The sequence below is a fragment of the Quercus lobata genome, chromosome 2 (assembly GCF_001633185.2).
Source record: "Quercus lobata isolate SW786 chromosome 2, ValleyOak3.0 Primary Assembly, whole genome shotgun sequence".
Classification (NCBI taxonomy): domain Eukaryota; kingdom Viridiplantae; phylum Streptophyta; class Magnoliopsida; order Fagales; family Fagaceae; genus Quercus; species Quercus lobata.
The window spans coordinates 5,465,781-5,483,817 of NC_044905.1; the positions used below are offsets into that span (position 1 = coordinate 5,465,781).

Consider the following 18,037-nt stretch of genomic DNA (forward strand, 5'->3'; position numbering starts at 1 on the left):
AGAAAACAGTTCATAATATATTAGACACAAGCAGGATGAATTGATTTAACCAACACTTCTCCATCAGCTCTAGATAAGATCTTAGCCTTCCAATTTTATGCTCTTGTGTCGATTTTATTTAACTAAATCTAAACATATATTATTCTACCTCAACTTCCCACCATGGGAATACCCAAGAGTTTTTATGAATTTCCTAACAGCATCTTGTTAATGAGTTAATAGTTAATACATTCTTAGAAAAGGAAATATAAGATTTATCAAAATTCAATCAACTAGGCTGATGCTCTACCAAACACATTTAAGAATTTTGTGATAGATCTTAACACTTGGGATTAACGACCAATGTATTTGAATGAAGAATCAAATTAGACAAAAGTATAACTGATACAGGAATACAAGAAAACCAGAAATCATATGGTGCTAAAACTTCCATTCATCACTTTCTTGACCAGCATTGGTCTTTCTAGCAATTATAAGCTGATTGCCAAAATGTTCACAGAAAACAAACCCATCTGATGCAATAGTTTCCTAATTGCCTCTAGATATATCTAAGGCTAGGATTTGAAACGATGAACTCTAGAAAACAACTGTATCAAGCATGGTTCCCAGGGTTTGAATTATATTTGAAGACATTAAGTTGGAGACATGTTCTTCAAGGTGCTTCTTGGCATCTTGCCTTCCCACATTTGCAATTGCAAGTTTTTCTGGTGGTAACTCATCTTCCTCCTGCACTGCCTTGTTGTATTTGATAGCTAAGTTTAGCATCTCCTGCACATCCCAAAACAAAAGCCACAATGTCATGAAATTTGGCAGTATATAACAAGTATATGCACCAACATATCAATAAAAATCAACTCATTTGAATCTTAAAAAAAAAATTCCTATGGTCATTCTAACACATGATTTCTGTGCTGATGAATTGACAGGTCTAATGGAGGACCAAAAAAGCACAATGTTCAGATCTGATACTTTTCCCAAAAAATTGACTTTCATTCTCCTTTAACCACAGCCTCAGTATAAGGATAGCTTATCATTTGCAGGGGACATAAACAGATCAACATATGCAAAACCAGGAGATTTACAAAGTTCCCATGGATATAGGATGAAATCCAAAAGTCCAACCCAGAACAAGTAATAACACAGAATTAAAGATATTTGGTAGGGAGAGCACTACAGTGGGCATCTATGGCAGACAGTGTAACAAGGACCTTAGCTGTCTATAAAACTTTGTTTAAAGTTAAACACAGACAACTATATCTTTTACTCAATTGCAACAAAACTCAGGTGCTTTCCAGTCTTTCTTCTATAATTTCTGATGGCAGAGGATTGGAAAGGAGATGCTAGGTCATGAACCTTATGAACCTTCCATCCATGTTAGACATGAAAACAAGTATCTGCCTTTGCCATTATAAGTGTGCAGAGTAAGCACAAAATATCAAGACAAAACAAGTAATGTAAGCAACTTTGAAATACAATAAACCTTGACTCACCTGAACAGTTTGCTCATTAGTTTTAGAATGGGTATCAAATCGCTTAAGTGTCAAGCCATCAGTCCATTTCTTCTTGTGAAGGTTAAGCAACATCTTCTCCTCAAGCTCATTCTTTCTGTAGTTAATTGCTATCGAATAATAATGCCGATTCAACCCATGGATCAATGCCTGAAAAACAAGGCCACCAAAAGAGTCAAAAGCTTGAAATGCAAAGAAGTAAAGAGCAGCTAGACTACTATTTGCGAAGCACTCACTTGGATGGATGGTTTATTAAGATGCCCAAGGTTGGATGTTGTCTGTCGTGGTTCTTGACCAAGCATCATGGTTTGAGGGTTAATCAGACGAAAGGCATCAATCACCACCTTCCCTTTTACACTCTGAATTGGATCCACCACCACAGCCACAGCTCGTTGATTTAAAGCTTCAAAACTCTGAAGAGAATAACAGATTTGAGCATTTCAAGGATTTCAATAAGATAATGAAAAACACAAGCCAACCCCCAGCCACCAAGAAAAGAAAGGAAAACATTCATGTGAACTGAAAGTTACATAGATTCATATTCATAGTAGTGGCAAAGTTACACACACACACACACACACACACACACACACACATATCATATTTCTGCACATGGTATCCATAGATCTTCTCAATTTCTCATTCTACTGGAAATCTTACTGCATTTCCCAGTTTGACCTTTTTAGGTCTCAGACATCTTATAATCATGTCTAACGCTATTGTCGAATTACATGTATGTTAAATTTCAACATTTCCAAAGGACATACAAACACTGTCATTTCACAACATTCCCATGTCCGTGTTCAAAGCTTGGCTATCTCCTAAACGGGTGCTACCTCTTCTCCACGGCGAATGATCCAGGTATCATATGGTAACTTGGAAATATTCATACTTATATATATACAAATGAACCCAAATCATAACAATCCTCCATAAAAAAGCATCAACATTATAATCTTCAAAGACATCCTAGTGTGTGTTTTGGCATTAGCTTATTTGGCTTTTGGCTGATTTCTTTTTGCTAAAAGTGGGATAAAAAGTGAGAAAATGCGAGGTTTTAAAAAGTTTTACATGAGCCAAAAAAAAAAAAGCTAAAAGCAGAAGCTACACCTAACAAGCCAACACTTTTTTTTTATTGATAAGCTACACAAGCATCCAATGGGTCTAAAATCCACAAACTCACCCTCCATTCCAATATTGTGGGAGAAGGAAGTGCCAATTGAGCTATAGTTCATTGGCCATCCTAACAAGCAAACTACTGCAGGAAATTTCTCAAAAGTAATAACATATCCCTATCATTTGACTATAGGTTAAGAATAAATTCAGTAGTAGCAAAGTGAGTGTGGTTGATGAGTAGCACTTATTTAATTAAACCATGGTCTTCAAGAAAGTAATCCTATAAAAAGGTGAAAATATTTTATGACATTAAAGATCTTCTAATTAACAACACATGTTTCAGATCAGGTGGAGAAAGCCAAAAAAATACACAAGTGACAAACCATTTGTACAAAAAAGCTGAATGGAACTGCCGACATACAAAAGGTGTTAGGCAAAAAAATTATGAAACCCATACCATTGCCTTCATAATGAAGACACATGTTCCCTGGTTTGTAGTAAAATATAAGATGTGTACCATCAAAAAAACTTATTGATTATTTAACAAAAGTGCCAAATACCAATGCAGGTTAAATGAGTACTACCCTACTACGTGAAATAATAAAGTACAAAAATAAACTCACTTGCAAAAAAATTAGTAAAAAGAAATACATAAGAATAAACTACCCAACCTGCTGTGTATTTATGTCCACTCCAGAGAGCCAACATCCAAATCCAGGATGTGAATGGTACCACCCAACAACCATCTCTGGTCTGCAATACCAAGAAAAAAAATAATAATATAAGGAAGAAGTAATAACAAGGTAAGTGAACCAGAAAAAAGTTTCAAAATTATTTACACATGTTAACCATGGAAGCACTAACATATAAATTAAAAATCTAAAGCAACTACTTCATAAAAATATGACATCTTCAGCATTGATTTGGATCCTCATAATTACACAAATGTAGCAATTAAAAACAAATGCCAATACATTATGCTATATTCTTCACAAATAGAGTTGCAAAAATGAGTGCCAATACAAAAATGCTAAATTCTTCACATATAGATTTGTGGCACACAATACACAGAACACCTTAACAAAGTTTATCTCCCAGCCTTTTTCCTTCAATAACTATAGTTAAAGTGATACAAACCTCTATTTGAAAAGTTCAGAAGGTTGTCAGAGTGGAGGAAGTATTGCAAACTTCTACCCTTTGTTTCATAAGCCAAGATAATAAAAGTGTATTTTAAAACCCCACCAATCCACAGCCACAAATTCTAACCATGGAAATAGAAGTTTCATAACTTTCATGTTTCTGCATAAAGCCATCAAATTTTAATGGTTCTTAATTAATTTTGAACAATGCTTTCACGCAATTGCAATTCTTTTAATCATCGTCTAACCTTTAAATCCTTCATAAATCCAGTGCCCAATTGAACAAAATTCAGCTACATTCTCCTAAATTGCAATTTAAAAAGAACAAGCAAAACCCAAAACACCCATAACCTACAAATCTACCAAGCAAGCTTAGGATTTCACATTCCACTAATAGCAAGCAATAACATGACAATCAAATCTCACATATACAAAAATAGAAACACGAATTACCGTCCAGTCTGTTTAAGCATATCGAGCATGTTAGTCTGGAATACGTGATCGACAGCCTCAACACTAACGCCAGTACCACTCTGCGGCATCGCAAACACATCGACGACACGAACAGTGTACTCATCCACAAACTCCCCAAGCATCAATCCCATAACCTCCATGGGAACCCCAGCTCTCCCTATATCATTCACAATAATACATAATTATTAACAATTTTGGTACTCGTCAGATACAAAACCCTAAAAATTGAAACAAACACACACAAAAAGCTAAACCTAGCTCAAAACCCTAGAATTGAAAACAAAAAACCAGAATAACCAAACAATTAGGGTTTAAGATTAGAGTCTTCAATATATATATATATATATAGAGAGAGAGAGAGAGAGAGAGAGAGAGAGAGAGAGGAGTACCGTGTTTGAGCATTTTGAGGAGAGCGAGGGAAGAGATATAGACTTGCTCCGACGAATCGAGAGTCGGTGAATCTGGTGGCGGATGGCCCAAACCACCACCGGCGCCGGCAAACATTCGCTGCAATCTCTCCATACCTGACATATAGGGTGTGTTTCTCTCTCTCTCTCTCTTCTGAGTTTTCTTTCTTATCAAGATTTCTCTGATGCTCTTTCTCTCTACTCTGCTTTTGCTTTGGCTTCGGCGTTTTTTATATTGGTTCGGATCCAATAACATATATCTATATATATATATATATATATATATATGAAGACTTTATGGGCCTGATTTATAAATATGGTCCATACTGACTTTGTGTTTCAGCCTATAGGGATATCTGGGCTAGGCCAGTTTTAAATTCTTTTATTGCAGATCTAGGCCTAAATATGGGGATTTGGGTTTTTTTTTTTGGGTCATGATAGGGCATTAAAACTAAAAACCCAATTAATTATGTCCTACATTCCCCAAACAAATCCATGAAATTTCCCATTTGGTAAAGAAAATTAAACAGATCATGTCCTAAACAAACCCATCCCACATATATTTGGGGAATCTAAACTCAAATTAGTCTCAAACGGTCAAACATGAAAAATTATTAGGTATTTAGGGAGTATGGTAACATGATACTCCATTATCTTGCATACATGGGTGGACTTACAATAAATTTAATTAGTGAGACCCACTATGAATTTGAGATGAAAGAGCACTGTATCACCATATATAATATGAGAATAATTAATAATTACTTCTATTTTTAAAAAAATAATAATAATTACTTCTTAAACATATACATTTACTAGCTAATAATTCTTGTATATCCACAATTGCAATTATTAAAAATAACTACAATTGTATATGTATCTATGGAGCTTCTTTGTTTAAATAAATAGGGTAAAATGCAAAACCAACCCTCTAAGTTTCTTCAAATTTCATTCCAGTCCTCTAAATTTACTTTTATTTATTTCAGTCCTCTAACTTTCAAGTGTATTCAATTAAGACTTTTACATCAACTTTTGTTATATGTTGTGGTTAATTTTTCAATTTTATAAATTTTTCTTCAAATTTTTTAAATTAAAAAAATTCAATTAATGATTGAAAAATATTTTCTAGATTTTTTTTTTTCAAAAATTTGTAACAAAAGTTAACGGAAATGCCTTAATTGACTAAATCTGAAACTTAAAAAACTGAAATGAACAAAAGCAAAGTTAAAGGATTGAAATGAAATCTGAAGAAAGTTAGAGGATCGGTTATGCATTTTTGCCAAATAAATAATATATTTTATACATTCATAGTATTACATAGAAATATAATAAATTAAAATTGAGCTTTTTTGATAGGATACAACTTAGAGATGGTGATTGTATTCAAGGGTTCTTCAAGGGAACCAAGCCCCAAGGGAAGAAAGTGGAAAACAGAAAGATTACAAAGAGATTTATGGTCTATTTGGAAGTTTAGAGAGGGAGGAGAGTAGAGGGGAGGAGAGTAGTGGAGAGGAGAGTAGAGGGGAATGGTTCCCCTCCACCTTGTTTGGATATTTTTAAAATTAGTAAGGTGGAAGAGAGAAATTAGCCCTTCCCCTTGTTTGGATGTTTTAAAAATTAGGATGGAGAGGAGAGAAAATGATTGAAATAGACACATTTACCCCTATTTGAAAATGGACTTGCAATATTGGTCTATTATTAATTTAGAAATGGTAAATTGGAAAATTTATCTACTCAATAATTTATCTACTCTACTCTCCCTCCAAATCTCTCAAATTTGGGGAAATTAAAAATGAGGGGTTAAAGGTGGTTGAAACTCCTCCAAACCCCTCCAAACTCCTCCACATCCTTCCTTAAAAAATTTTCAAACAAGGTAATTGAATTACTCTCCCTCTCTTTACTCTATTCCCCCTCCTTTTTTAAACTTCCAAACAAGCCATTAGAGATTAGAGAGATATGCTTGTGTTATTTCTCCTCAACCTGCCAATTCCCACAGCTCTACATTATATACAGTTGAGTACAGTTGATAGTTACAACAATTACAATCATTAGTCAATTATTAGCTCAGCATACAGCTGGCAACCTAACCAACTCCCTAACTAGCATGCTCAACACTAACATACTCAGCACCACAATTCTCACACACGCAACTCCACACACTCAGTATTAGTATACCAAGTAACTCATACACTCAGCACTAACACCAACTCAAGTCAATCAACTACTCCTATCATTTTTACATTTTCTAAGTTTAGGCATGAATTTAAATGTAAATATAATTGATACAAACTAAATGGAATGACACTCACCATGCAAGTGGAATGCATTAAACATCTAAAGACACTAGTGGTAAATTGTTGAAATTGATGCCTCTGATCTTGGTTATAGAAGTATTCTTAAACCCAAAAAAAAAAAAAAAAAAAAAAGTCTAAAGAACAAGTTATTTATTTCCATTTAGGTGTATAAAATGTTGCGCAACAAAATCATACTACAATCAATAAGAAATTCTAGATGTTGTTTTATGTATTTCAAAATTCCAAGCTTTTAAATTGGAAATCTTTAGTTCAATTTGTTTGCAAAAATGCAAAGGATTTTATATTCAAAGATGTTAAAAATTTACCCTCTAAACAAATTTGTGCAATATGACAAAAGCTCATTTAAGTTTTTTATTTTTATTTTTATTTTTTAAATTTGAAATTGTATATATCAAAGGAGAATCAAACTCTATTCCTGAATTTTAACCTGTGGATTTTTATACTGTTGCTCCCTGTTAGTGAAAAGTCCCCATGTATAATAGTCCCCTGGCTCCTGGTGAAAAGAAATAAATACCCATAAATAAAAGAAGGGAAATGTTAACAAGCACCGTGCGGTGCTTCTTAACATTTCCTTTTTTGTGTTTCACTTTAAAAAATAGGAAAAATTTGTCAAAAAAATTACCAAAAGAGATAATAAAAAAAAATTGCCAATAGCTAAAAAAGTTACCCAAAAGTGTATTGTTAACGAGTACCTTACGGTGCCCGTTAACACAACCCATAAAAGAAAATTACAAACTAGTCATACAGATTATAGAATAATTGGTATCAACTATCAATTACTATCTCCGTTGACTGGTAGAAATCATGTTTTTTTTTCAAGTCAAAGTCAAGACTCTTGCTCATTTCTGCCACCAAACCATAGAAGAAGAAGAAGAAGAAAAAAAAAAAAAAGTTAAAAAGGAGGGAAGAGTACAACTGTACAAGTCTCATATATACTATCAGTGGCCGCTCAGGATTTTTTTTTTTTTGTAAGGGGGTCAACAGTGTTGTAATTTTTGTATGTTAAAAATTGTGCAATTTTTTCCTGATAAATAAGAAAAGTGCAGGAAAAACAACTTCATTTTACGGTCAATGGTAAAGTAAGCCAGAGTCTGGAAAGTGGATTTATTTATTTTTAAAGATGAAGCAGCAGTTTTAAGAATACAACTAGCTACTACACAACACTTTCACAACAAAATTTATGTGGCAAGTTGTTAAAGATATATAAAAAAGTGATGTCATTTGTGGGTTTAGATAAAAACCAATTAAAACTTGTCATTTAACTTTTATTGTAAAATTATTGTGAAAATAACACTAAAATAATTATATTCAACCTTATTTCAATTGGGATTAAACAAAATTTAGGATTAGAATGTTCAAAATTTTATTTTAAGGGTCAAAACAAAAAAAATATATATATATATTTTATTTATAATTTTTGGTTTTTGGCCAGGTCAAAGGTTGATTTGAACCCCTGCCGCCTTTGTATACTATTCAAAAATCCAATAGTCTTTACTCTTCAATATAGAAATAGTATGGCTTATCTACGTATGAACAAAAAAAGAAGTCAAAGTTAGGTTTCATTAAAATTTAAAAAAAAAAAAAAATGGTGCTAAGGTCCAAAAAATCACAATGTTGTACCAAAGCCCAAAACAACACAAATGATTGAAATCTAGAAAACATTCAGGCTTTCAATATTAAAGGGAAGGCCCAAATCTATTAAGGGTCCATAGGAAGCAACCTAAGTCCATGGATGGGCAAACTTTGGACCTCACGAAACAAAGGAAAGAAGAAGTCCAGCCCAGCCCTCAAAGGTAAGAAAATCACTGGGGAGCCCAAGGAGAAATACTGGACCAACATACCTAGGGATTCCCAGGAGCTTGGGATCCTCGTGATGTGCAACAAGGCCAGGTTGAAACTGAGACAGTTCAAGGGGGCATGCCCAGAAACACGAAGAACGAGGGCAGATATGTCCCATTAGCCACCTAATGTGTAGAAAAATGATCAGAAGACTTGGGAACCAACAACTCATGAGTAAGGGTTTGGTACCTCAAGGGACCTAGGAAGATGGACCATGAAGGAAGGTGGCTGGAGATCTTTTAGCCTGGTAAAAAGGAATTAGCCCATTTAGGAAAAATGACAAAGGGGAAAGCAACCAAAAGGTGGGTCTGAAAATGTGGAATTTAGAAGCCTTGGAAAAGGAAATATCAAAGGTTAACCCTCTAAGACCCCCCCAAACGGGAAAGTCAACTAGGGGTTTTTAAAGAGAGAACCTCAAAAAAAGGAGATAGTGAAAAATGAGGAAGTGACCAGCCACCAATGTTGTTAACACAACATTGGTTCTGGTACCTAGGAGAGTAAATAGAGGGAATCAATGGTACCCCAGAAACTCTAGGATGACACTATAAAAGGAGGGGTAGCCAACGGTGAAGGGCATTTTTCAACAACAGTAGAATTAGAGTGAAAAATCCTTAAGAAAGCTCTGGTAGAATTCAAAAAGAAGAAAAGAGAGGGAAAACACTGTTCGGGATCCTCAAACAACCACCAGAGTATACACTTGAATTTAAAGGGATTCAAACTTCGCAAGTCTTAGAGGCCTGAAGAGCCATCTAAGTTTGTGATTTTTGAATTTATTTGGACCTTGTAATATGTCCTAGTGAGCGTGATGTATTACAAAATTAAGAGAATAATGAAATATTTCATTATTTTGCCTTTCTTCCTCATTATTTCGTTCTTTACTGTTCTTTGCTATTAAATGCGCATATATATTTTGTACGTTAATATGTATTTGTTGTAGGATTCGCGCTTTGTGCATCACTTGGTTCAAAATCAGCTCAATTTAGCTGCGGTGAACTAAACCTACTCTGCTAAAGCATAAAGCATCAAGCTCAAGATCCTTGCTTCTTTACTTGGGCCTGTGTACTATTTACAAAGAAAAAAAGGACCCACACAAATGGTACGCCATACTATTCCATCAAATGGTACACCATATCTGTTCCCATTCTCAAAAAGGAAAAAAAAAGTATCTGTTCCATCACAAATAAAATATCTCATGCTCTTTTGTTTGATTTTCTATCAATAATCACAATCTTAAATCTTGACTCTAGAAAGAATTCTAAAAAAGTCCTAATCTATATATATATATAAAACTGAAACTTTTAAAGCTCCCACAATTTTCCACCTCACCACATCATTATTATTTTTTTAAAATAAAATTATTTAACGTTTATTTATCCCATACGTTGCCTAAAGAGAGTTGGAAACCAAAAATTATTCCCATACGTTGTCTAATAATAGTTGGAAACCAATACGTTAACCAAAGTAGAGTTGAAAACTGATTACAACTCAACAAATTATCCACCGTCCTACAACTATAAATAAATAAATATATATATATATATATATATATATATAAAATACAATAACAACAATGTACAAGCTGAAAAAGAATGAAGAGCCATGATAATTGAAAGAGCTATATTTAGGATTTTTATTTTTGGCTTTTGCTTTTGCCACTGCTAATAGAATTAGACATACAATAAAGTTGGTGTGGCTGGCTGTTGCTAACATGCTCAAAGCTCAAGCATGGCTCCATGCAACCATATAATACCTATGGTATTCTTTTTTCATGGTTTAATTTTGCTATGGTATTGAATTACTGCTTTGCCTCAAGTCTCACGTCTTAAGCTTGGTACCCTTTTTTTTTCATCTACATTATATATATTTTTTCTAATCTAAGTTCTTTTAATTCTTCTGTTACTCCATTTGGTTCTAATGAACATGTCGGATATTTGAAATAGGTACGTTTGATTTTGCACCTGTGATTGTTTTTAATCTTTTATGTCGAATTTTTTATTTGCTTTCATATGTGCTTGAGATTTTTTTCTCTATCTTATTCTTTTGTTATGTTTAGGATTGATTTTCTTTTGAGTATTTGGGTTAATCTCCATATTTATATTGACATTGTTTTCATGGGTTAAAATTTCTACTAATTTTTTTTTTTTTTTTTATTGTACATGGTAGATAAAGCATCTCTAATTTTTTGGAGAAAAATCAAAGCTACAACCTATGTCTTCCAGCCTAGGGAACGATAAATTTTTATTTGGTATGTTATATATAAATTTGTTGAATTTGGTTTGGTTTTGAAATAGTATTTAGGGATTCTATAAATTTTGAAATTTTAAGTCTTGGGGTTTTTGGTATTTGTGTCTCAGTAGATTGATCTTAATTCTTGACCTTAAATGCTTTTTATTTAGGTTCATGTGATTTTTTGTTTTCTTATTTAAAGCTATGATTTTTGGTTGATTAATTATTTTTTTGGATTAATTTCAATTAATTATTTATTTGGATTCAACATAAAAGATAATGGAATTAGGTATTATAATTTTGATATTGTTCCATGTTTTAAATTGTCTATATTGTTATAACTAAGAGAAAGTCATATTGTTACTCAAATTTGAAACTTGGTGTGTCTTCCTATCAGGGTCTTTGTTTATATATTTACAGTTTATATTAGTTTTGAGTGTGTGTGTGTATAACTATTGAGAGTTTTGCTTTATTAATTTAAGAATTGTAAATTACTTTGTAGGTTTCGGTAACTATGCACTTGCAACTTAATAACGTTCAATGTTAGACAACACTTCTGAACTATGGAAAAGTAAAGGAGTTAAATATTTCTTCATTAAAAAAAAAAAAAAAATTACTAACTAGCAAAATGTCTATTTACTCATTGTTGGATTTTTTTTTAGAGTCAATAATTTTTCCGTGCATCGCACGGGTTAGCGACTAGTTATTCTAAAAATCTAAACCCATATTAATTTTAGATTGAAAAATCATCACACACGTCTTATTGGAGGTCCCATAGGGTGAGTTATTTCCGCATGGGACAAAAACTTTTCCCTTTCACCAAAAGAATTATTATTATTATTTTTTTGATCAGACCAAAAGAATTATATTAATCTTTATGATTCTTAAAACGTATAGTTTTAAACTTTTTCAGTGTTCTTATCAATCATATTCATGTCAAGTGAAGAGACGACAAATACTCACATGTTCTTATATATGTAAATGCTTACGTTTTGTTTTATTTTATGGCATATATATCATCAATCTTTTCTTCTTTTTTCCTTTTATTAAAAAAAAAAAAAAAACTTTTCAATTTCAAGCATGACTTAATTTTTTTTCTCTCCTTCACCAATCTTATTATTATTATTATTATTATTATTATTTAAATGCTGAACCTCTCCATCCATGCACAAACATAATTAAGATTTTTTCTCTTAAAAAAAAAAAAAAAAAAGATCTTTGTTTCTAGATTTTTGAAGTACTGTTTTCGGTGGTTAAAATATCGTTTTCCTTTTAAAACTTTACAAAATCTTCGTAATTGATTTTTCTAAGCCCTTTAACATTCATGACGTTGATGGATGGGGCTCAGTAAGAAGATGGACTTTTATATCTATGACGAATAGATAGACACGGCAATGTGGTAGGTGTTGCCGTGTTGTAGAGATTGGCTTAGTTTGTGAGTCTTGTGATTTATTATATGGAGTTGATAAGGTAATATGGAGATTTATTAGTAAGATAATGTCTAAAATTCTAATTTGACTTTATCATAGCATTTTTTCTTTGTCCAAGAAAAGTATTCATTAACCACCAAGAAAATATACTCTTTGACCACCAAAAAAATAGGAATTAAAATCTTATAATTAAATAGACAATAGAAACAAAGGTTTGTTGGCTTTACCCAAGAGTCATCCCACGTAAGAAGGGAATCTATATATATAGTAATACTAGCATTATGTCCGTGCGATGCACGGTTTAATCAAAATTTATATATAAATAATTTTTTTATTAATTTAATTAAAATAAATAATAAAAATAAATGAATATTTTACTTTTGAGTTACATAATGAATGCATGTTGTGTGAAACTAAGGTATCATAATATGCATATATATATATATATATATATAATTGAATGGAAGATGGTAAAGGTACCTAAAATATATATAAAAAATGATTTTCAATAATACATTGAACTTTAAGGCTCGTGGGTTCCAGTTAGTTCAACTGGTAAAATCTTTGATGATTGTATAAGAGATCTAGAGTTCAATCCTCGCTTACACCAAAAACTGATTGGTGTCTTGGTTTGATGATAAAAAGCTATCATCAGGAGTAGACGCCATAAGTTGAAACTCTCTAAAAAAAAAAACCTTTAAGGCTTAAATAATCACATATATTTAAATGGAAAACTCTTGAATTTAATAATTAAAAACTATTCGAAACAATAATTGAAATAATGTTTAAGTGAAACCTCAATTCAATAATTAAGAACAATCTAAATTATTAAACATTAAAAAATTTGAAGTAGAGAAAGACTCACATGAGAATTTAATTTTTGTTCTTGAAAGCATGGAAGAAGGCACTGAAACTCGAGTGAGTTTCACCCTACCAAGTTTAAGTTTAAACTTAAAGTTTAAGTCGTGTGCGTTGCATGCTACATGTGTGTGTATATGCATGAAAAATGATCTAAATTTAATATTTATTGTAGAAAAGAGATGGAGTAGTCTTACCCCAGTTTAGGTAAATCTTATTATAATTCCTTTGTGTAGCGTGTGAATATGCATGAAAAATGATTTGAATTTAACATATATTGTAGAAAAGAGGTGGTGTAGTCTTACCTCTATCTAGCTAATTCTTATTACAATTCCCTCATGTAGCGTGTGAATATGCATGAAAAATTATCCAAATTTAACATATATAAAATGATTTTCAATAATACATTGAACTTTAAGACTCAATTAATCACATATATTTAAATGGAAAACCATTGAATTTAATAATTAAAAACTATTCAAAACAATAATTGAAATAATGTTTAAGTGAAACCTCAATTCAATAATTAAGAACAATCTAAATTATTAAACATTTAAAAATTTGAAGTAGAGAGAGACTCAAATGAGAATTTAATTTTTGTTCTTGAAAGCATGGAAGAAGACACTGAAACTCGAGTGAGTTTCTCCCTACCAAGTTTAAGTCTTGTGCGTTGCATGCTACATGTGTGTATATGCATGAAAAATTATCTAAATTTAATATTTATTGTAGAAAAGAAGTGGAGTAGTCTTACCCCTGTCTAAGTAATTCTTATTATAATTCCTTTGTGTAGCGTGTGAATATGCATGAAAAATGATCTGAATTTAATATATATTGTAGAAAAGAGGTGGTGTAGTCTTACCTCTATCTAGCTAATTCTTATTATAATTCCTTCGTGTGGCGTGTGAATATGCATGAAAAATTATCTGAATTTAACATATATTGTAGAAAAGAGGTGGTGTAGTCTTATCCCTATCTAGAAAAATAATTTTTTATTAATTTACTTAAAATAAATAATAAAAATAAATAAATATTTTACTTTTAAGTTACATAATGAATGCATGTTGTGTGAAACTAAGGTATAATAATATGCATATATATAATTGAATGGAAGATGATAGAGGTACCTAAAAAATATATATATATATATATATAATGATTTTCAATAATACATTGAACTTAATTTAAGGCTCAATTAATAACATATATTTAAATAGAAAACCCTTAAATTTAATAATTAAAAACTATTCGAAACAATAATTGAAATAATGTTTAAGTGAAACCTCAATTCAATAATTAAGAACAATCTAAATTATTAAACATTTAAAAATTTGAAGTAGAGAGAGACTCACATGAGAATTTAATTTTTGTCCTTGAAAGCATGGAAGAAGGCATTGGAACTTGAGTGAGTTTCACCCTACCAAGTTTAAGTCTTGTGCGTTGCATGCTACATGTGTGTATATGCATGAAAAATAATCTAAATTTAATATTTATTGTAGAAAAGAGGTGGTATAGTCTTACCCCTGTCTAGTTAATTCTTATTATAATTCCTTTGTGTAGCGTGTGAATATGTATGAAAAATGATCTGAATTTAACATATATTGTAGAAAAGAGGTGGTGTAGTCTTACCTCTATCTAGTTAATTCTTATTATAATTCCTTTGTGTAGCGTGTGAATATGAGTGAAAAATGATCTGAATTTAACATATATTGTAGAAAAGAGGTGGTGTAATCTTATCCCTGTTTAGCTAATTCTTGTTATAGTCCTTTTTTTTTTTTTTTGCAAGGAGGTAGAAAACCCCTCTTTATATATATATATATAAGTCAGCGTTAATATATAATAGCTAAGATATTAATATTTGGAAGTGGTATCTCATATGGATTAGTATTTCAATTGTGGGTTTTGGTAGTTAGAAATTAGCGCATAGTAGTTAATAATTAGAAAATTACTTTGCAATTTTTTTAAACCAACCCCTTAAAAAAGTTTTAGAAGAGTTTAAATCACGTTAATAAATTATCTCTCTATTCATTTTTTTTAATCATGTTAAAAAAAGTTACTAATAAAATTATTATTAGTAAACATTTCTTAGCCTTATCTATTTAGCTCTGTTGCCAAATTTATATAAATTCTTTTATTTTATTTTATTTCTTTTTTTCCAAAGAATATAACACAACCAAAAACCTATAAACGATAATTTACATTCAATATAAAGAATATAATCAAAATTATTCATAATTTAAAATTAATAAATTAACACAAATTATAAATTAAGATATAAATTTAGAAAAGCAATAAAGAATAAACCTGTTTATTTTCTCTATCACTTTGAGAGCGAGTTTTTTTTTTTTTTTTTTTTTTTTTTTTTTTTTTTTTTTCACACGTAGTAATATAATTAAAAAAAAAAGGATTAGATGAAGAGTTTGAATTGTAATCAAATACGTAGTAATATAATTTAAATAAAAAAAAAGGATTAGATGAAGAGTTTGAATTGTAATCAAATTAAATTTTTTTTATCAACATATAAATTATAATAATAAAAGGATTAGATGAATAGTTTGGATTGTAATCAAATTAAGATTTTTATCAATTTAGAAATTATAGGAGATGAAGATAAGTACAAAAAAAAATTATATTAATTTTTTTAAAATTCTAAAAAAATTTCTGCAATTTAGTGCAGCCACTTGGCGCAACTACAGTTTCTATGCCTAACTTTTATTATATAGTATATCATGTGAAACTGAGAGAAACTCAAATTAAAATTCCTAATTAGAGTTCTAATTTTGCGCAATATGTCCTAATTTATTTATTCTTAAAGAGTTTTATTTCTTAATTTTAGAATCAAATGTGGGATCACATCATAAATATTCATCTAAGTGAGTTATTAAGTACAAAAAAAAAATGAATCTAAAAAAAAAAATGCTTCACAATAATTTTATTTATTTATTTTAAAAAATGACAATTTACATTTTATACTTAATAATATCCTTACAAAATTTTTTAAAGAGTTAACAAAATATAAAGATGGCTATTAATAGTATTTAAATTATATATATAGGAATTATATTATGCATCTTACTGTATATTTCAAATGTATCCATACATATACATGAGGTTACAACCTAAATTGAATTAATTTGAGAGAGCCTTATATAGATTTTATTATTTGTGAGTCCTATTTGAGTCTGTATACTTTTAGTAATCTCTTTTTGATATAGTGAATTCATCTGCTACTACTTGTGGACGTAGGTTATTGTCGAGCCACATAAATTACTAGTGTTCTTCTCATGTGTTGGGTTTGTCTTTTTCTTTTCTTTTTTTCATTAATTATTTGGAAATCTTTCAAAAACCAATAATAATTTTTATAATCAATCTTGTGTGGAAGTGTCACCCAGAGACACTTTCTCGCAATAGACTGATATTTGATGTTAGAATTATAGTTAAATGATTAAATTCATTATTTTTTAATTGTTTAAGCTTTTGGGACTATTAATAATTTAATATAGTATCAAAGCAAGAGATCATAAATTTGATATTTGGTTTTACTCTACCTTTCATTTAAAATATTAAAAATCTCACATATTGGGCCACACTTATTAAGGGGGGGAAGGAGGAGTTTAGGGCCACATGTGAGGGGAAATATTAAAATTATGGTTAAATGATTAAATTCAAGTTTTCCTAATAGATTAAACTTTTAAGACAATTAATAATTTAACATTAGAGATGACAAAATATCTAAAAATGAGAAAAATTGCATAATATATTCTTAGTAAAGAGAGTATGCCCTTACTCTTGATTAATTATTAGGTACTTCTAGAGGAATGAGCAACATGTCATTGTATATCAGGAGTATCAAATACTTTTCCCTTACTCTTGATGGGAAAAAAAAAAGCCTATCCTCAAGCAATGGGCATAATTTTGTTGGAAGCCCTTACTTTCATTGAAAATTTAAAAAAGTGTGTTGAGGATAATAAAAAATATACCCCAAAAAAAAAAGAAAGATTAATATACATATATAGACATATACTATGAAGTAGGATTAAAAAAGGAATTTGCATTCATTTGGGTATCATGTAGTTACTGGCAGCTAATTTGCATTGTCTTTATGCATCATGTAGTTTCTAGTAGTTGATTTGCATAGTCTATGTCATATGTGAGATAAAGCTAAAAAGTTATTTATTCATCATATAGAAAAATCACCATCAACCACATTTAGTGTCTGTTTGGAACAACTTATTTAGTTAAAATTAAAAAAAATTTGTTGAAAGTGTAGAAAAAAAGTTAAAAAATAAGCTGAATAGTACAGTGGGATTCCTTAATAGTATTAAAAAGTGTAGTAAGACTCACAAATAGTAGCAAAAATAAATTGAAAGTGGAGATAAGCTGAAAAATTCAGCTCATCCCAAACGCACACTAATTTCAATTGACCAAAAAAAAAAAAAAAAAAAAAATACACCCTTCCACCAGTGTAATGCCCCCACTTTGATTATATGGAAATGTTAAAAAATGCAATAAGGTATTGGTTTAGGAACTATTTTATGAGAAAATAGTAAAATAATTAATTTTCTTGATAACATTTTATATTTCCAATAAAAATGATGTCAAAACTTTCCTAATATGGTTTATTAACAATGAGAAATGTTAACTAATGCTTTAAGGGCATTGGTTAGAGCATTGGTTTATGAATTATTTTTAGGAACATTTTATTTGGAAAATAATAAAATAACAATA

At 30.5% G+C, this 18,037-nt stretch overlaps 1 protein-coding gene across 1 annotated transcript; it reads right to left on the bottom strand.

The window, feature by feature from the left end:
* Window positions 1-284: 284 nt before the first annotated feature.
* On the bottom strand, window positions 285-4,889 carry LOC115974205 (26S proteasome non-ATPase regulatory subunit 14 homolog). Its single transcript, XM_031094450.1, has 6 exons — window positions 4,627-4,889; window positions 4,217-4,394; window positions 3,296-3,377; window positions 1,745-1,921; window positions 1,491-1,658; window positions 285-768 (listed from the first exon to the last, which is right to left on the bottom strand). Exons 1-6 carry the CDS (start codon window positions 4,766-4,768, stop codon window positions 577-579), a joined length of 939 nt encoding a protein of 312 aa, XP_030950310.1. The 5' UTR covers window positions 4,769-4,889; the 3' UTR covers window positions 285-576.
* Between the last annotated feature and the right edge of the window lie 13,148 nt (window positions 4,890-18,037).

What these genes read in the sequence shown, in the direction of transcription:
- LOC115974205 (XM_031094450.1), bottom strand. Translation starts at nt 4,768, where the DNA reads ATGTCAGGTATGGAGAGATTGCAGCGAATGTTTGCCGGCGCCGGTGGT. An exon ending in CCTCAAAATGCTCAAACACG is followed by an intron (nt 4,395 to 4,626) that starts GTACTCCTCTCT and finishes TGAATGATATAG; the next exon opens with GGAGAGCTGGGGTTCCCATG. An exon ending in CTAATGAGCAAACTGTTCAG is followed by an intron (nt 769 to 1,490) that starts GTGAGTCAAGGT and finishes TGGGATGTGCAG; the next exon opens with GAGATGCTAAACTTAGCTAT.